Source organism: Megalobrama amblycephala, linkage group LG19 (genome assembly GCF_018812025.1).
Source record: "Megalobrama amblycephala isolate DHTTF-2021 linkage group LG19, ASM1881202v1, whole genome shotgun sequence".
In the NCBI taxonomy this organism is placed as follows: Eukaryota; Metazoa; Chordata; class Actinopteri; order Cypriniformes; family Xenocyprididae; genus Megalobrama; species Megalobrama amblycephala.
Window position 1 is genome coordinate 40,568,247 of NC_063062.1, and position 21,125 is coordinate 40,589,371.

A 21,125-nucleotide genomic window follows, 5' to 3' on the forward strand; every position below is an offset into this window, starting at 1 on the left:
CACTCTGGTGTTGTTCTAATGCAATATGCTGTTCTTTCTGTGTTTGTGTGGATTTTCTAACAGGCTTGTCGTCATGGTCATGTCCAACACCTTGAGCATCTGTTGTTTTACGGCGCAGATATGAGCGCTCAGAACGCCTCGGGGAACACGGCCCTGCACATCTGTGCTCTCTACAACCAGGTGTGTGATCATAGCTGTATATTTACCTACAGCATTAGATTATATACTGATTATTGGCAGGTAAACTACTGAACTTGGGTCTGTTTAAGTGGGCTATTGTTGTATAACTTTGAGGCAGGAAGAATGATGCACACACACAAATTCACGTCATTACCTTGGAATTGTTTATTTCTGAAGCACAGAGAGTGAATGTGACCATGTGCAATGTGTCTGAATCCATTTTATGCATCCTTGTTTATCAGTTTCTTTAAATGCAGTGTATGTATGTAATTGCATAAAGTCTTGAGTTTAATAATTATTTTGTATTAATAGATATTTTGTATGTAATTACAATAATGCTCATTAATGCTCTTTAAATTCTTTCAAATGCATTGGAATCAGCAGTGGAAATCATTTCAGAAAATTCTGATATTAGAGTAAAACTACAGTACAGTCCAAAAGTTTGGAACCACTAAGATTTTTAATGTTTTTAAAAGAAGTTTCGTCTGCTCACCAAGGCTACATTTATTTAATTAAAAATACAGTAAAAAAACAGTAATATTGTGAAATATAATTACAATTTAAAATAACTGTTTTCTATTTGAATATATTTGACAAAGTAATTTATTCCTGTGATCAAAGCTGAATTTTCAGCATTGTTACTCCAGTCTTCAGTGTCACATGATCCTTCAGAAATCATTCTAATATGCTGATCTGCTGCTCAAGAAACATTTATGATTATTTTCAATGTTGAAAACAGTTGTGTACTTTTTTTTTTTCAGGATTCCTTGATGAATAGAAAGTTCAAAAGAACAGCATTTATCTGAAATACAAAGCTTCTGTAGCATTATACACTACCGTTCAAAAGTTTGGGGTCAGTAAGAATTTTTATTTTTTATTTTTTTGAAAAGAAATTAAAGAAATGAATACTTTTATTCAGCAAGGATGCATTAAATCAATCAAAAGTGGCAGTAAAGACATTTATAATGTTACAAAAGATTAGATTTCAGATAAACACTGTTCTTTTGAACTTTCTATTCATCAAATAATCCTGAAAAAAAATATTATACACAAATATTTTGTACAATTGTACACATTAAATGTTTCTTGAGCAGCAGATCAGCATATTAGAATGATTTCTGAAGGATCATGTGACACTGAAGACTGGAGTAATGATGCTGAAAATTCAGCTTTGATCACAGGAATAAATTACTTTGTCAAATATATTTAAATAGTACACCGTTATTTTAAATTGTAATAATATTTCACAATATTACTGTTTTTTACTGTATTTTTAATTAAATAAATGTAGCCTTGGTGAGCAGACGAAACTTCTTTTAAAAACATTAAAAATCTTAGTGGTTCCAAACTTTTGGACTGTACTGTAGATGTTGAGGGTGCAATGTGGTTTTATAACAATTCCAATGTCTGGTATCATCCTGTACCATAAAATGATGGTAAAAATGATGATTTAAACAACTTTACAATAGATTTGACCATAAAAAGTTCTATAAAAAGATAAACCTCACATTTCATCCTTTAAACCATTGTTTTAAGAAAAGAGATGAGTCAAATTATAAATGATTATATTTTGTGTTCAATAATATAATTATTATTATTAAATAATATTTTTTTTTTTCCTGCATTGATCTGAACAGAGGCAGCATAGGGGTCGAATGAAAGTGTAGAATCTCTTTCTGACAGTAGGTGGCGCTTATGCAAAAGCAAACACTCTTGTGCACAAAGCAGTGCAGGATTTTTAGGGATTGCACAGAGGTGGGATGGAAATAAAATACCTTCAAAACATTTATGAACATCATAGAGCAGTGTGGGAAAAGAGTGGTAGCTTGTTCAAAGAAATGCATAATGTAATAACTGTAATAAATACTGATTATTTCATGCATCATTCAGAAAACATAGTGGAATATGTAGGTGTGCTCGAGGAGATCCTGTTCAAGTGTCTCAAACTGAAGTGTGAGTCTCGTGGACTCGTGCATCTGGTCAGAAACATCAGGAGCGAGAGACGTGATGTTGTCAGAGAGTGAGAATGTGTTTGTGACTCCCGCAGGAGAAGTGTGCGCAGATGCTGCTGGTCAGAGGAGCCGACAAGGAGCTGAAGAACCACAACAGCCAGAGTCCGTTTCAGGTAACGTCTCATTCATGTTCCCTGAACATCACAGAAGGCCGAGCACTCATGCTGGAGCTTCAACCGGCTTCAGTGTGTTTCAGTAGCTTCTCTTCTCCACATGCTTTAACCTTCACAAGGACAGTTTTAACTGTTTACAGCATGGAATAAAAAATCAAAGAGGTAACTGCCACTTGGCACACATTTTCAGAACAATGATAGTGCTTTTTACTATAAAGCATCACCCCTTATTTCAGATTATCACACATTAAAGAGGTAAAGTGCATTATTATTTATAATATATCATTGAATCCTATTGCCATGGATTGCTCTGCATGGCAGGATTAAGAGTGGCAGCATAGTTTTCTGATACATGGATTAGTATGTCAGTATAGTGACCTCATTATATAATATTTCTCACAAATATTTGTGTATTTATAGCACAAGTTCATGCTTCTTTATATGCAAAAGTCATCTTTTACATGCATCTAGTGTGCAAAACTCACCCATTGACTTGAATGATTGTTTAGGCATAGCTTTCTGCCTTTTGGATATTTAAAATTAAAACTAAAATATGTTAGGTTAGGGTTAGGTTTGGGGTTAGATTTATGAAAAATGCATTGATGATGAAATGGAAATCGGTTTCTTCCGTTTTGTGATGTACATCTGAATGTAGGGAGGGGCTTGATTCTGTGCATCAGTGGTTGATTGGATGTTAAGATGTGGGCGTGACTCAAAGATGGAGGAGGGTCTGAATGGGATCTTGCAGGGGCGGGGTTTAACTGGTGATGTCATCATAATGTTTAAACAGTGAGCTGCGATTGGGATTTTTCTATGTATGATGTGGCATTTGCATTTACACAGAGACTGAAACCTGAATGTGCCCTCCTGTCCTGCTGCATCATTCATCTCCATCGCTCTGAGATTATTCAGGAGTTCATATTCTGAAGGCAGTGTGTGTGTAAATATGTGCTGGTGTGTTGACATAGATCAGGGATTGATTGGAGATCAAGGGGTCAGGTTTGAGGATTTCAGGTCCTCTGTGTGTGTGTGTGTGTGTGTTACAGTAGTTTGTGGATGAACTGTGATTAAAGGCTACAGATGGTGAGGTACAAATCTCCTGTTAGAAGTCCTCTTAGGATTACAGATCAAGCACGCATGTGCAGACTCACTCGAACGAGCACGTTCACAAGAAGCAACTGAGCAGAATGAAAATAATCACCTCAAGGAAGAGATTCACTGTTAAACCCTCCGAGATTTTAACATCCATTCATCACATCACTTTAGATGCGCGGTGTAGTGTGAATTATTTAAACTAAAAACCATCCCAAGGGCTGTAAATCGGACGTTCCATTAGGATGTGATGCGACACCGATTCTCTTAGCCAGCGATACAATATCTGTGATGCCTCAAAACGAGATACGATTAAATTTGATTAGATTCAGGGGCCTGTGATCAGTATATTGATATTACAATATTATGTGCCGATTTATTACACAACCATTTACATTTTTATTAACTCACAAATGCAACCAGAATATATAACATGAACATTTAAATGAATTTTCAAATCCTGTATCGCAGATGTGACATCCACAACCGAAAATACACTTCAGTTTTTATAATAATATAGAATTTTAGTTAACGCTTTACTATAAGGTTTCATTTATTAACATTAGTTTACAGTTTTTCTCAATGGATTTACACATATTTCTTCTGTTCTCAAAACAGTGAACTCAGTGATCTGAACACTTTGTAATTGTCCTAAACAGATTGTACGTTTTCATTAATTTCACACAAATAGCAAATCACGCGAACCGTTTTCTCAAAACACAACGCACAAAAGTATCTGATGTTTTCATAATAGTTCATACATCCAACCAAAACTTTCAGGAAAAAAACATTCACAGCTATTTGTATTGGTTTGACAAACATTAATGTACCATTTTTCCAAACAACAAACAAAACTCTGGAATTTGTCGTATTATCAAACACACATACACAATCAGCCCCGAACTGAAATCTGCTTGATTAATAATTCACACAACACAGGGAATGCTGTTTTCACAATTTTTTACACATTTATCACAACTGCATTATGCAATAAGCAAAATAAAAAGGGAAAGTATAAATGGAGCTAGAAAATATGCAAGAGAAGGGGAAAATAAAGGGGGGTGTAAGGAGAAGGAAAGGAAAGTGGAGCATATAGAAGGAGATCATATATGAGGAGGATCGGAGAAGAGCTGAGCGACACTGGTGTCGTGAAGAGAGCGAGAGATTTAAAGATGATGAGATCATTGAAAAACGTTTGCTTGGCAATTTGTATATTCTCAAATGTCAGGGTGGCACAACTGCAAATATTTTATTATCAACTGACGGGGTAATAACATTAAACCTTGTACTGTGATCAACATCCAGAGGATCTCTGATCATTGAACATGAACAGGGTTGCAGAAATCTCTCAAATACTGATAAAAACAGCTCGTTTCAAGTATGGGAAGATATATATTTACAAATATTTGGTTGTACCACCTGACAAAAAAGTAACAAAGAATTTAAACACTTCAAAATGTTATGTAACAACTGAAACTTGTTTAAACCCATTGTTTTTGACTCAAAAATATGCATTAATATCATCAGTTTTGAAAAGATTTTTTAAAAATACCGTTTTTGAAGCATTATTTGCTCAATGACCCATATAACCAAACCTGTTGGAAAAACATTAAAATCATCTAAAATCATCAGAGAATACGACTGTAGTTTTGTTAGTATTTACTTTTAATAAATAAATGACTAGAAAAAAATGCAGTGCTTAATTTTGCAGTAAAGTTGAAACTGTTTAAAGGTGCCGTAGAACGTCTTTTTAAAAGATGTAATATAAGTCTAAGGTGTCCCCTGAATGTGTCTGTGAAGTTTCAGCTCAAAATATGCCATAGATTTTTTTTTATTCATTTTTTTAATTGCCTATTTTGGAGCATCATTAACTATGCGCAGATTCAGCGCGCCGCCCCTTTAAATTCTCGTGCTCCCGCCCCCGGAGCTCGCGCTTGCCTTAAACAGTTCATAAACAAAGTTCACACAGCTAATATAACCCTCAAATGGATCTTTACAAAGCGTTTGTCGTGCAGCATGTCTAATCGCATAAGTATAGTATTTATTTGGATGTTTACATTTGATTCTGAATGAGTTTGATAGTGCTCCGTGGCTAAAGCTAACATTACACACTGTTGGAGAGATTTATAAAGAATGAAGTTGTGTTTATGAATTATACAGACTGCAAGTGTTTAAAAATGAAAATAGCGACGGCTCTTGTCTCCGTGAATACAGTAAGAAACGGTGGTAACTTTAACCACATTTAACAGTACATTAGCAACATGCTAATGAAACATTTAGAAAGACAATTTACAAATATCACTAAAAATATCATGATATCATGGATCATGTCAGTTATTATTGCTCCATCTGCCATTTTTCGCTATTGTTCTTGCTTGCTTACCTAGTCTGATGATTCAGCTGTGCAGATCCAGACGTTAATACTGGCTGCCCTTGTCTAATGCCTTGAACATGGGCTGGCATATGCAAATATTGGGGGCGTACATATTAATGATCCCGACTGTTACGTAACAGTCGGTGTTATGTTGAGATTCGCCTGTTCTTCGGAGGTCTTTTAAACAAATGAGATTTATATAAGAAGGAGGAAACAATGGAGTTTGAGACTCACTGTATGTCATTTCCATGTACTGAACTCTTGTTATTCAACTATGCCGAGGTAAATTCAATTTTTAATTCTAGGGCACCTTTAAAACTTTTTTTTAACTATTACTTTGTAGAAATGTCAAGTCGATTAAGAAAAACTGTAACTAACAGTGAGCAATACATTAGCTTTTATTACTTTGTTCTTGTTATTTAATATAACATAATTATTCATTGTTTGTTCATGTTCACATTGCATTAACTAATATTACCAGATACAACTTTGGATTTTAATAATGTTTTAGTAAATGTTGAGATTAACATGGACTAAGATTATTAAATGCTGTAGAAGAATTAGTCATTGTTTTTTTCTCGAGCTGCTGTACAGACTAAACAAACTCTGTTACATTATTTCCTGTTATTTGAAACAGTCTGTATTGTAAAAAGAAAAGCACTTTATAAATAAAGGAAACTTGACTTGATCACTAGTTTATGTTACCTAATCAAAGCTTATTGTAAAGTTTCACCTAAATTTTAATAAAGTTGTTAAAACTCTTCAAATATTTGATAACAGCTCAGTGAAATCTTTATATAACAGTCAAACAAGTCTTATAGATATATAAAAATATGTATAGATTTCACATTGCATCATATCGTTAGTCGTTTTGATTGATGCATCAATACTGATGTATCCTTATGAGTTTACAGCACTCTGAATGAAACAGACTCAGACACTTTATGAATTACAGCAGCTTCTCCTTCCGTGTGTTTCAGGTGGCGATAATCTCCGGGAACTTCGAGCTGGCGGAGCTCATTAAGAAGCACAGAGACAGTGATGTTGGTAAGTGACTGTAAGAGCCCGTATCAGATGCTCTATAGACAGCAGTGTGTGCTGCACATATATAGGGCATGTCTTAATGTGAAAGAAACGGCTGGACTAATCCCAGGAACTGCAGGATTAAGACTGATGACCGGCCAAAGCTGCACTGAAGATATTTTCCTCTGCAAATGCTCTTGTTTTCTGAGTGGATGATGTTGGACACAAACAAAACGCACAGGTCTGGAGATGTTCAGTGTCACCTAAACATACCGTACGTCTACACTGAGAACACATAATGTGTGTATTTCTTTATGAAATATGATTCAGCACTCTTAAAAATAAAGGTTCTTTGTTATAGTTCCATAATGAATCTTTAACATCCACAGAACAACGAACGTTTCTTTAGATTATTAAAATGGTTCTTCTATGGCATCGCTGCGAAAACCTGCTTTTGAAACTTTTATTTTTAAGATATTTACAACATGCTTCCATTGGTTTAGTTAATTAGTTAGCATGAACTAACAATGAAAAACAGGGTAACACTTTATTTAAAGCCTTTATATATAATTTAATGTTTTATTTAATGCATTAATTATGCCTTGTAATGCACTGTATGATCTCATGAATAATTATAACCACAGTTATAATGCATTATAATATTTGTTACACCTTCATGAAGTCTAATGCATTAAAAGACATGAAAAAACAGATCAACAAGGAATCTGCAAATTTTATAATGCATTTTTAAACTTTCGTTACAATTATTTGTGAAAAGATATAATGCATTATAACATATATGATACCTTGGTAACACTTTATAATAACTGCACACTATGAAGCATTAGTTAAGCATTAGTTAATAGTTATTTCATCACTTATAAAGCATTAATAGACATTAGTAAGTAGTTTATAAATACAGCTATAAATGCTTTATTCTTGATTTATAAGCATATCTATAATGTGTTTAATAATTGTATTTTCATACTTTATTAATAATCAATTTATCATTTCTAAATTAAGTATTACATTATTTACAAACCAGTTATTTAGGAGTTGTCAGTAGTTCATTTAGTAAGTGTAAGTAAATGATTAATAAACTATTTAAACATTCATTTATACATCTTATTATTTAGACACATAGTAATAGTTACTTAGTGTGTAAGTAAATGTTTTATTAACACATATTCCTACTGTAATTCATGATTATTCAGGTAGTTATAAAACATTTAAAAGTGTTTAGTTAACTATTGTTGTGAGCTCATCTAAAGTGACGACTATTTATGCTTTTATAAATGAGATTTAAAGGTTCAGTGATCTTCTGCACTGCTGTTCTCTAATGTTTTAAAGTTAGTACCGAGGTAGTTTTGACACTAGGAATATGTTAATAAAGCATTTATTAACACACTGAGTAACTAATACTATATGTCTAAATAATAAGATGCATAAATGTGCATTTAAATATTTTATTAATCATTTACTTACACTTCCTAAATGATCTTATGAACCACTGACAACTCCTAAATAACTGGTTTGTGAATAATGTAATACTTAATTTAGAAATGATAAATTGATCATTAATAAAGTATGAAAATACAATGATTAAACTCATTATAGATATGCTTATAAATCAAGAACAAAGCATTTATAGCTGTATTTATAAATGGCTTACTAATGTCTATTAATGCTTTATAAATGATGAATTAACTATTTACTAATGCTTAACTAATGCTTCATAGCGTGAGTTATTCTAAAGTGTTACCGATACCTTTATAATGCATCATACATAAAGGCTTTAAGTAAAGTGTTACCAAAAAAAAAAGCATTTATTAATCTTAGTTAATGCTAATGTCAACATTTACTAATGCATTATTAAAATCAAAAGTTGTATCTGTTAATATCATGTAAAGGCCCTGAACTGACACTAACAATCATCATTAATACACACTGTAACAGATGCACTGCTCCTGTTAATGTTAGTTAATGCATTAACTATGTTAACACTTTCTGTAAAGTGTTTTTTATTCATATGTGTAATATAGGCAGGCTGGACTCTATCAAAAGAGGGTTGGGCTTTTCCAAAGGAAAAATCAAACAAGCAATGCTGCTCTATATGTTGACTTGACTTAAAGAGAATTGTCTTTTTAGTACGCTTTTTTTATAAAAGCAAAAAAAAAAAAAAAAAAAAGTTCAGTGAGAGCTGGATTATACCGGAGCCGTTCACATAAATAAATCAATCAAAAGGAACAGAAATAAATATCTGAGGAGGCATAATCCGTGATTGTTTCCCGGAGCGGCACACAGCTGTCCTGCAGACTAAATGAAAAAAGCTGCAAGTGGCGACAGCAGCATTGAGGGATTATGAACTCATCATCTTCCAGCAGCGCAGCGGCGTCCACTGCCTCCACACAGCAGCATCTCCGCATCCACCCGCCGCCTCCGCTCATGGATTGGGATGGGATTTTGTAGTGTCTGGAAACCTCTTGGCCATGGGTTCTGCCTGCTGCACCGCAGAGAGAGGTGTGTTGATTTACGCTGCTTTCATCCCTATAGCAGGAGCTTCCTCCAGGTGTTTGTTCGTGTGTTGTCTTGAAATGATCTGCAGATTGCTGAGATGACGGAAATGAGTTCAGTTTTAATCTGTTGCATTCAACACACTCCGTTCGCAGCAGAAAGCAATGGGAAACACAAATGACTAACAGCCAGTGAACTGTTTTCAGTGAAAATCATCTCTTTTTTTTTAGCAGAAAGATGATTGAGTTTAATAAAGCCTGACTGTGTTTGCTCAGAGATCATCTGCACCGTCCATAATCATTTGCAAGAGTCATAAATAGTTTGTGGTACACTTTACAGTAATGATGCATTAGTTAATGCATTAACTAACAATGATCAATGCATTTGTTACAGTATTTATTAATCTTTGCTAAAAATAATTCATGAATTTTAGCTCAGCTCATTTAAATAATATTAACACACTTGAAAAAGTAAACTAAGGGATTATTCTTAATTTTTCTGTAATTTAATTACTTCTGATGTAATTGCATTAAATACTGTATATAAAACATTATATTCTATATAAAACGACAGTGGAACATCAATATTTAATGTCTAATGTTAAAATGTATGTTTTTATGTATTTATGCAATTATATATTATTTATTTGAATGAATTAATAGAGCAGTTTCATGTCTATCCTTTAGTCATTAGTAATAAATATTCCAATACTTTTTAGAGAGAGTAATTTAATCTAATTACACTGATGAAGATGTAATTAGTTGATAGTACTTGATTACTTTTTTAGAGTAACTTAGCCAACACTGGTAAATGTTGAAATTAACATGAACTAATCTTTATATATATATACAATACAAGCTGTCCTGAAACCATGTCCTGCACAGGTGGTAGTTTCTGTCATTTTGGTTATTATAATGTCCGAGTATGAAACATTTTACTGTTTGATATTGTGTCTGATCCGAACACTTCCAGAAGAGAAGCTGGATGTTTATATAACGTGAGACATGGAAACACACGTGACGCTCCCGTATGAACTTGTGAAACGAGACTTAGACACGCTTCTTCGGCTTTCTAACAACTTGCACTTTTTAATATCGTTCTTCTCTCAGACCATCCTCAAAATAAAGCAATGTGAATTTCTCAAAGACAATTTCCAACAAAATCCAGTTTTAATTTTTCATGTTTATTGTCAAATATTGCCTGGTGAAATATTACAGCTGTGTTTTTCTGGAGAGATTGATCGCTGGTCTCCTGTTTGAGATGTGGAAAGACTCGTCTCTTATATAATATTAGGATGTTTAACTCTGTTGACTGTAGTTCAGTCATTGTACGCTTGGCCAGAGGATTTTCACCAGATTTTCATTGATCCCAGTTCTGATCCTGTGTTCTTGAGAAAACACTGATTGCTCCAACCATTGCGTAATGCACAGATTTCCCTCAAAATCCTGTTGCTCCGTGAGAAAGGATTGAAACGCGGGAGCGTGTGTGTTTGCTGTAGCCGCAGCTGTTTGTCTGATTCCAGTATGAACTACAGTCGTGTTTTATGCTCAGTTGAATCCACACGTCCTTTCTCTGGTTCCTGATTCGCTATTGGCTACAAAATACAAGAAGAAAAGACAAACATACTTTCAGAAAGAGGCAAAGACTCTTGTGTCATGTGTAATGTGTGCATGTGTCTAGTAAAGGACATTGGTTCTGTTTAGGGACATTATAAATCACTTTACATTTGTTAAAGGGTTAGTTCACCCAAAGATGAAATGTCTGTCATTTATTACTCACCCTCACGTCGTTCCACACCTGTAAGACCTCATGACCTCTAATCCAAACATTAGCTGTTAAAGACATAATTATTAATAACTAACTGGTACAACAAACAAGTGTCACTGGAATTATTTTATACTTGATTATTTATAAATCATGTTTATAATGCATTATGACTATGTGCATTGAAAAAGCAAATGCATGGCTTATAAATACATATAAGTACGTCTATACTGAAAACACATAATGTGTGTATTTCAGTATAAAAAAATAATATAAATGCAACTATAACTGTTCTTATAATGCAATATAGGTCTTAATGAGTCTTTATACATATATTTATAGTATAGTAATACTTACTTATAAATAAGTATAAATTGGGCTTTAATTCATTATAAGCATGGTCTTCATAAAAAAGTTCCTTATGCAACATATAGATGGATTGATTTGCCTGTAAACATGAATGATTTGCCTTTTTTTTTTTTTTTTTGTGCTTTTTTTGCCCAAATTGCAGAGAATGAGAAGCAGTGTTGAATTTGGCCACAGCAGCACAAAATAATCATTTGCAAACTTCTCTATCTTTTATTCAAAGTAAACTTGGTGTGATCAGATTCAGAAACGCTCTCTATCCTCAGGCAATCACACACTGATACTCAAAAACTAATTTAAAGGGTTAGTTCACCCAAAAGTGAAAATTCTGTCACTAATTACTCTCCCTCATGTTGTTCCACACCCGTAATACCTTCGTTCATCTTCAGAACACAAATTAAGATATTTTTGATGAAATCCGAGAGACTTGTCCATAGACAGCAATATAATCAACACTTTCAAGGTCCAGAAAGGAACTAAAGACATTGTTAAAACAGTCATGTGACTGCAGTGGTTCAACCTTAATGTTATGAAGAGACGAGAATACTTTTTGTGCACCAAAAAAACAAAATAACTTTTCAACAATATCTGTATGGGCCGATTTCAAATCACTGCTTCATGAAGCTTCTGAACGTTATGAATCTTGTTTTGAATCAGTGATTCGGATCTCCTATCAAACGGCTAAACTGCTGAAATCACGTGACTTTGGCTCTCCGATTCTCTGATTCGATTCGTAAAGCTCTGAAGCAGCGTTTTGAAATCGGCCCATATAGATATTGTTGAAAAGTAGTTATTTTGTTTTTTTGTGCACAAAAAGTATTCTCGTCTCTTCATAACATTAAGGTTGAACCACTGCAGTCACATGACTGTTTTAACCATGTCTTTAGTTCCTTTCTGGACCTTGAAAGTGTTGATTATATTGCTGTCTGTGGACGAGTCATAAACCTCTTGGATTTCATCAAAAATATCTTAATTTGTGTTCTGAAGATGAACGAAGGTCTAACGGGTGTGGAACGACATGAGGGAGAGTAATTAATGACAGATGAATTTAATTTTTGGGTGAACTAACCCTTTAATGTGATACGAGAGACACTTTAAACATACATGAGTGTTTATTGTATTTTTATCATTTTTGTTAGTGTAAGAGTTTTTTCCCAGTCATATCTATAGCTGTATCCACATTTTTCCTACACCTCATGATTGAATTGAATTATGGGAGTAACTTCCTAAGATACTAACTGTAAACAATCAGCGACTGCCTGTTAAAGGTTCACTGTATGAATGTGTGATATTTTCTGCATTTATAATGAGTTATAAGGGTGTTCTTAAGGCTTATGTTAATCATCTCATGAATAATTGTTACAACAGTTACAGTGCAATTAATAATACCCTACATTTTAATGTATGATGATTTATAAAATGCGTTATATCCACTTATACTACTGTTCAAAAGTTTAAGCCCAGTAAGATTTTTTTTAAAGAAATTATGACTTTTATTCATCAAGAATCCACTAAATTGATCTAAAGACACTTTAATGTCACAATAAATTCTATTTCAAATCAGTGCTGCTCTTTTAATTTTTCTAATAATTCTGAAAAATAAAGTGAATCTGAATCAGCACAACTGTTTTCAACACTGATAATAATCATAAATGTTTCAAATCATCATATCAGAATGATTTCTGAAGGATCATGTGACACTGAAGACTGGAGTAATGATGCTGAAAATTCAGCTTTGATCACAGGAATAAATTACACTTTACTATATATTCACATAGAAAACAGCTGATTTACATTGGAATAATATTTTGTGATTTTTACTGTATTTTTAATCCAATAAATTCAACTTTGATCACAGGAATAAATTACATTTACATTACATTTGTTTTACATTGGAATAATATTTTGTGATTTTTACTGTATTTTTAATCCAATAAATTCAGCTTTGATCACAGGAATAAATTACACTTTACTATATATTCACATAGAAAACAGCTGATTTACATTGGAATAATATTTCACAATTGTTTTTGATCAAATAAATGCAGCCTTGATGAACAGAAGAGACTTTCAAAAACAAAACTTGCCGAACCCAAACATTTGACCGCAAGTTATAATGGATTATAGTTCCCATAGTTGTGTTATACGCCTCATATCTTGACATTATTTAAAATCTGCACAGTACTAAATCTTATGAGGAAAGGTTCATATTTGATCATTTGCTTTCAAATGTAACACTTTTACACCTGAATCATGATGTTACTGCAGTTTCAGCTGTGTTTTATCTGCCTGATTCTTGTCAGTGCATTTCTTCATCCTTCCCCTTTATAGTCCATTTTTAACCACAACTTTTGTCCTAATATCCTCACTATCTTTTGACCTGTGTGTGTGTGTGTGTGTGTGTGTGTGTGTGTGTTTCAGTGCCGTTCCACGAGGGCCCGTCGTTCTCCAGACAGCGGCGGCTCCTGCAGAAGAACAGTCTGACGGTGTCGCGGCGGCTGCTGCTGCGCTCCAACAGTGACAACAGTCTGCCGGCCAGAGCCGTGAGCCCCGAGCAGCGGGCCGCGCTCAGCCTGTCCCCGCAGAAGACCCGCGTGAAGATGATGACGACGGGCCGCGGCGGCAGGACCGTCCCGAGCAGCCGCTCCCTGTCCGTCAGCCTGGAGGACGATCACAGCGCTCAACAGAAATGGTAGAGTGAACCAAACAAACATACAGCTGATCCCTTACCATCATACGGCTGTCTGTAAATATTTAATCAGGCTTTGCTTAATTATTATGAGAACTCTGACCTGTGAAGGAGTTTCAGTCTCGTATGGTTCTGCTCCTGCAGTGCCAACGGCCGAGCGTGTGTCCAGAGCGCCAGGAGGAAGCTGTACAGCGCCGTTCCCGGCCGGCATTTCGTGGCGGTTCGCTCATACCTACCTCAAGCTGGAGGAGAAATCAGCCTCCACAAGAACGAGCGGGTCAGAGGTCAGTGCAGTCCGATCCCAGAGAGCTGGAGTCTGGATTCTGATCCTTCCTCATTCGTCTCTCATTGTGTGCAGTTCTAAGCGTCGGTGAAGGAGGATACTGGGAAGGAAACTGCCGAGGTCAGGTGGGCTGGTTCCCTGCCAGGTGTCTGGAAGAAATTCCCGTCAAACCTGACAAAGAGAGACCCAGTAAGTCCCTCAAGCGTGTCTGTGTTGTTTTTGTGCTCTACTAGAACAGGTTGATTATTCTCCTCATATTCTCCATTGTTGCAGCTCCTCTCTTCCCAGTCTGTCAGTAACGCTCTGTTTAGTTCCTGTCTCTATGAAGCCCCTCCTTCTGAAAAGCACAATGTGCTCTGATTGGTCGGCTGGAGCAGTGTGTTGTGATTGGTGTTTGGGAAATGTCCCGCCCCTTACCATAACCGCCAGTTTCAACACACTACTAACTAACTCAACCAGGCCCCGCCCCTTATTTAAATGAGGTGTTTCAGTTGCTCTTGATGGATGACTCAGAAGTCCATCTTAAAGGCACACTATGTAATTTCTCACCGCTAGAGGTCGCCTATTCAAAACAAAGGCTTGATGATGCAGAGATTGAGTGTGGAATCATGGGAGATGTGGTCTTCACCTCACAGCCGGGGGAAAAGAATCGGGACGGGACTCGAGCAGAAATCATGTTCATGGATGAGATTATTAACGTTACTGCAGTGTGAAGCAGAGCAGGCGAGTGATGCTGGAGCTGAACGAGGATAACGAGAGACGAGCGCCACACGCCTCGAGAGCAGAGGAACTTTTATTATGACGCAGACGAGCACTTCCACTTCTTCCGGTCATGTGTTACGCAGTGCTGTTTATCATATTAGATACATCTGTGTGTTGAAAGTTGTTATAGTGCTACTCTGTGCGTTCGCTCAGCGGCTGCTGTGAGACACTGCAGTAAGATCAATCGATATTAGTCATGGTAAAACATGGTACTCGTGGTAAATCAAGAAAACAAGAGTTAAACAGTAAGACTTACTGTGTTGAGCTACATAACATGATTCGTTTTCTGTCGATGAATGAAACCAAACAGTTGCTCACCTGTTTAATAAAACACATATCATACAGTCGCCGCAATGCGGCACCAGGTGCGACGCGAGAGTTTTCTGCTAGTTTCAGCCTGACGCAGTTATCATTTTCACGTCCAGCGCCGCGTTGTTGCAATAGCAAATGCACTCGCGCCCATCTGTTCACCCATGGGTGCGCTGGTGTGAAAATGAGGTGTGTTCAGGCGCACTGTTGGAGTGTTGCTATTTTGAGGAACTGAAAACGACTGCGCCATTGACCAACAATAACCTGCTCTAAAGTCAATGGTGCAGTATTTATTTGTTATTTAAAGGTGCCCAAGAATGCTTTTTCACAAGATGTAATATAAGTCTAAGGTGTCTCCTGAATGTGTCTGTGAAATTTCAGCTCAAAATACCCCATAGATTTTTTTAAATTAATTTTTTTAACTGCCTATTTTGGGGCATCATTAACTATGCACTGATTTTTTTCAGTGCGCCGCCCCTTTAATTCGCGTGCTCCCTGCCACACGAGCTCTCGATTATATTACAGCACATTTACAAAGTTCACACAGCTAATATAACCCTCAAATGGATCTTTACAAGATGTTCGTCATGCATGCTGTATGCATGCTTCGAATTATGTGAGTAAAGTATTTATTTTGATGTTTATATTTTATTCTCTATGAATTTGAGGCTGTGCTCCGTGGCTAACGGCTAATGCTACACTGTTGGAGAGATTTATAAAGAATGAAGTTGTGTTTATGAATTATACAGACTGCAAGTGTTTAAAAATGAAAATAGCGACGGCTCTTGTCTCCGTGAATACAGTAAGAAACGATGGTAACTTTAACCACATTTAACAGTACATTAGCAACATGCTAATGAAACATTTAGAAAGACAATTTATAAATATCACTAAAAATATCATGATATCATGGATCATGTCAGTTATTATTGCTCCATCTGCCATTTTTCGCTGTTGTTCTTGCTTGCTTACCTAGTCTGATGATTCAGCTGTGCACAGATCCAGACGTTAATACTGGCTGCCCTTGTGTAATGCCTTGAACATGGGCTGGCATATGCAAATATTGGGGTCGTACATATTAATGATCCCGACTGTTACGTAACAGTCTGTGTTATGTTGAGATCCGCGTGTTTTCCGGAAGTCTTTTAAACAAATGAGATTTACATAAGAAGGAGGAAACAATGGAGTTTGAGACTCACTGTATGTCATTTCCATGTACTGAACTCTTGTTATTCAACTATGCCGAGGTAAATTCAAATTTTGAATCTAGGGCACCTTTAAAGAGCGCGTTAGTAATATGCACCTATAGGCGGGTGCACAACACACACAGGGACGTGCAGCAGGACACAAACATGCCAAATATTAAAAATAAAAGGATTACAATGTAAAAGATTATTATTGTGTGCATAAAGATAAAAATGCTTTAGTGGAATGCGGCTTTTCCTGTAGATGGTCACACGAGCAGATCCGTTTCCTCACTAGAGAAGCGTTCAGTTTTTCCGCTTGCAAATTCCGCCATGTAAATAGTGAATCCACCATGGCACGAGCGCAACTGGCTTTTTTTAAAGGGTATAGAATAGGGACAACCCTTTTAGACCATTTGCCGGGTGCACCAACCATTTTCCCCATCCTTAAACTAGCAGAAGTGGATTCGGACATGCACTCAGTGCGCTTCAGACCATGAGCTTAGATCGTTCAAATAGGACCCTGATATATTAAAGTGTCTTTGGTGTTTCCATGATTTCTGCAAAATAAAATTTCAAAGGGTATTGATGTCACTGATAGGCGACGCACAGACACGGTCCTGGTTAAAATTGCTTATTTCTCTGGATTCAGACATTTGGGATCATGCAAGTACACAAGTAAACAAAATATATAACATTGTCCTGGGGTTTTTGGATATTTTAATCCAAAAATCTTACATATTGTGCCTTTAAATGGGACTAAATTGTACTTCAGGTTTGTTTATGTACTGAAATCAATTTCTTTGTAATAGAAAAGCAGCTCAGTCACCTCCTAAACACTAACATCTTGTTGGCAAAATAAGCATCCATTTATGATTTTAATAAATATGATCATATACAATGAATATGTTATTATTAGTGTTCTATAATGAGGTGCACACAGCATCTGCCCAGTATAAATAACATCTTAGTAACACTGTTATTTACTCTTAGTGCAGATAAATACGTGTTTGCTCTTTGCTTTATAGAATGTGATTTTTGTGGAATGAATTTTAATAGTGAACAACACTGACACTGTGTGAGAGAAAGCACATGTTGAGCAGAGTCTGATGGTTGTAATGCTGTCGTGTGTTCGCCAGAGAGCAGGATGGAGCGGAGCGACAGGAGGAAGCTCTTCAGACACTTCACTGTGGGCTCGTACGACAGCGCTGACGCGTCCAGGTGAGACAGAGAGAGAGAGAGCAGGTGTTCTGTGCCTTCAGCTGTCCAGATTTAGACATGAAATTAATGACACAACACAGACTTTACTTGAGTTTCTAAGTGTTCTTCATATGCCACGATCTCAAGATCAGGCACAATGTTATTCCTCATCGTGTCACGAGCCCTTTAATGCAGAACAAACACATAAATTATGCGCATCCTTAAATTATGAATGACCACAGGAGGAGTGACACGCGCGCGTTCCCAAAGTTACGAGAGAGACGCGCGCGCTGTACGCAGATCAGCGACACAAATGACGCGCGTCTGTGACACATGCGTCGGTGCGTCGCGTCTCGCGAATGAGTGGAGCTTTTAAAAGCGCGTTCGATCTCCACTGTGCGGCGATGAGCGAGACGCGCGCGCTCCTCGTCATTCATCATGGAAGATCCGGTGTTGATCGAGTACTGATCGATACCGATGATCTGTCATGACGAACTGCGCGGCGGTGAGGATGAGGAGGGTGATGATGATGAAGAGCTGGAATAACGCGCGTCATTTCCTCCACAGTGACTGTGTGACCGAGCAGAAAACTGTGGTTCTTCAGAAGCAGGACAACGAAGGCTTCGGGTTTGTGCTGCGAGGAGCTAAAGGTGAGATCATCTTCATCATCATCTTCATCATCATCACTGAACCACGTGCTCAGCCCATCTGATAGTGTTAAGATGAAGATGACTCTTGTAGAAGTGCACTTAACTACACTTGTAGTGTTCTTCAAAGTAGGCCTATATTTGAAAAAACTTGCAGGTAATAATATAATATTAATTAATGAAATAAAAGAGACACTTTCATGACTATAAGTTCTCTTTGTAATAATGTCAGATTGAACGTTTTACTTTAAAGTACATTTGAAATAATAGTGCTGATGTGTGCACTAACATACTAAAGCACAAGTGAAGCACTGTAGTGTGGTTTGATATTACATTTGCATTCATATATTTTAAATGTTCTAAATTGCAAATGTGTAATTAATTACAAATATTTTAAAATTTTAATAATGACATTAAAGTATGTTTTAGTTTACCATAAATTTGTTTAGTTACACACACACACACACATTAGACATACTGTACTATCAGGGTCCAACACATTTTGTCATTAAAGAGAGTAAAGCTGTAATCACAGGTCGCTCGGTCACAGCCCGTATGATCAAACACACAACACCAGATTGATTGATTGATTGATTGATTGATTGATCGATCCTGCGGTTGAACTGTGTTCAGCTCATATCCTGCGCTCAGTATGCGTACTGTATAGTGTGGATCAGTGTGTATTCTCAGCACAGCGAGTCTCGGCGCTGATTTATGGGAAGTGTCAGTTGTCACTGCTGGTTTGTGTTTCAGTTTCAGAGCTCTGCCGAAGGGAAGGAGCGACTCGATGAAATCCACACACTCCACATTAAAAATACATGCAGACGCTTTCATATTTAACACACTCACTTCTGTGTGCTTCTTAATGTAGTTTGCTTTTGAACAATTTATCAGTTTGTAATAATACCTATAATGCCCGAACTCCAGTCTTCAGTGTCACGTGATCCTTCAGAAATCATTCTCAGTTATTTAGTAGTGAATATTAATAATGTTTCATATTATTATCAACGTTTAAAAGTTTTTGTTGCTTCATATTTTTGTGGAAACAGTCATACATTTTATTTTTCAGTGATCTTTGATGAATAGAAAGTTGGAAAGAACAGCATTTATTTGAAAATAGAGTATTTTGTAAATTTATAAATGTCACTTTTCATCAATTTATTGCATTGAATAAAACTATTAATATAAAAGTATTTATTTTATTTAGTTGATCTTACTTTGAATGGAAGTGTTTCACTGTTTCCACAAACATATATATATATATATATATATATATACAGTACAGTCCAAAAAGTTTGGGACCACTAAGATTTTTAATGTTTTTAAAAGAAGTTTCGTCTGCTCACCAAGGCTACATTTATTTAATTAAAAATACAGTAAAAAACAGTAATATTGTGAAATATTATTACAATTTAAAATAACTGTGTACTATTTAAATATATTTGACAAAGTAATTTATTCCTGTGATCAAAGCTGAATTTTCAGCATCGTTACTCCAGTCTTCAGTGTCACATGATCCTTCAGAAATCATTCTAATATGCTGATTTGCTGCTCAAGAAACATTTATGATTATTTTCAATGTTGAAAACAGTTGTGTACTTTTTTTTTTCAGGATTCCTTGATGAATAGAAAGTTCAAAAGAACAGCATTTATCTGAAATACAAAGCTTCTGTAGCATTATACACTACCGTTCAAAAGTTTGGGGTCAGTAAGAATTTTTATTTTTATTTTTTTGAAAAGAAATTAAAGAAATGAATACTTTTATTCAGCAAGGATGCATTAAATCAATCAAAAGTGGCAGTAAAGACATTTATAATGTTACAAAAGATTAGATTTCAGATAAACACTGTTCTTTTGAACTTTCTATTCATCAAATAATCCTGAAAAAAAAATATTGTACACAAATATTTTGTACAATTGTACACATTAAATGTTTATTGAGCAGCAAATCAGCATATTAGAATGATTTCTGAAGGATCATGTGACACTGAAGACTGGAGTAATGATGCTGAAAATTCAGCTTTGCATCACAGGAATAAATTACTTTGTCAAATATATTCAAATAGAAAACAGTTATTTTAAATTGTAATAATATTTCACAATATTACTGTTTTTTACTGTATTTTTAATTAAATAAATGTAGCCTTGGTGAGCAGATGAAACTTCTTTTAAAAACATTAAAAATCTTAGTGGTTCCAAACTTTTGGACTGTACTGTTTATAAAACAGTAAAAGCTGTTTTCAACATTAATAATAATTATAAATGTTTCTTGATCATCAAATCATCATATCAGAATGATTTCTGAAGGATCATGTGACACTGAAGACTGGAGTAACGATGCTGAAAATTCAGCTTTGATCACAGGAATAAATTACACTTTACTATATATTCACATAGAAAACAGCTGATTTACACTGGAATAATATTTCACAATTTTACTGTATTTTTGATCAAATAAACGCAGCTTTGGTGAGCAGAATAGACTTTGAAAATCATAAATCTTTAGTGACACGAGTTAATTTGTTGTCTTTGTGAGTATAAGCTGTTAAAGCATGAGACCATACAACACTAATCAATGAGGCGTCATATGATGAAGCGTCAGGTGTTTGTCGT

At 35.6% G+C, this 21,125-nt stretch overlaps 1 protein-coding gene across 3 annotated transcripts in view; it reads left to right on the forward strand.

The window, feature by feature from the left end:
• shank2a (SH3 and multiple ankyrin repeat domains 2a) overlaps positions 1–21,125 on the forward strand; it is a 35,019-nt gene that overhangs the window by 2,935 nt on the left and 10,959 nt on the right. For 2 of the 3 annotated variants that reach the window (XM_048168382.1, XM_048168384.1), the window contains exons 6-13: positions 64–180; positions 2,228–2,305; positions 6,752–6,818; positions 13,860–14,130; positions 14,272–14,411; positions 14,486–14,599; positions 17,805–17,886; positions 18,433–18,515. In XM_048168382.1, the coding sequence (XP_048024339.1) occupies positions 64–180; positions 2,228–2,305; positions 6,752–6,818; positions 13,860–14,130; positions 14,272–14,411; positions 14,486–14,599; positions 17,805–17,886; positions 18,433–18,515 (952 nt within the window). Of the gene's footprint in view, positions 1–63; positions 181–2,227; positions 2,306–6,751; positions 6,819–8,828; positions 9,315–13,859; positions 14,131–14,271; positions 14,412–14,485; positions 14,600–17,804; positions 17,887–18,432; positions 18,516–21,125 lie in introns of those variants that run through there. The other variant, XM_048168385.1, reaches the window with a different exon arrangement.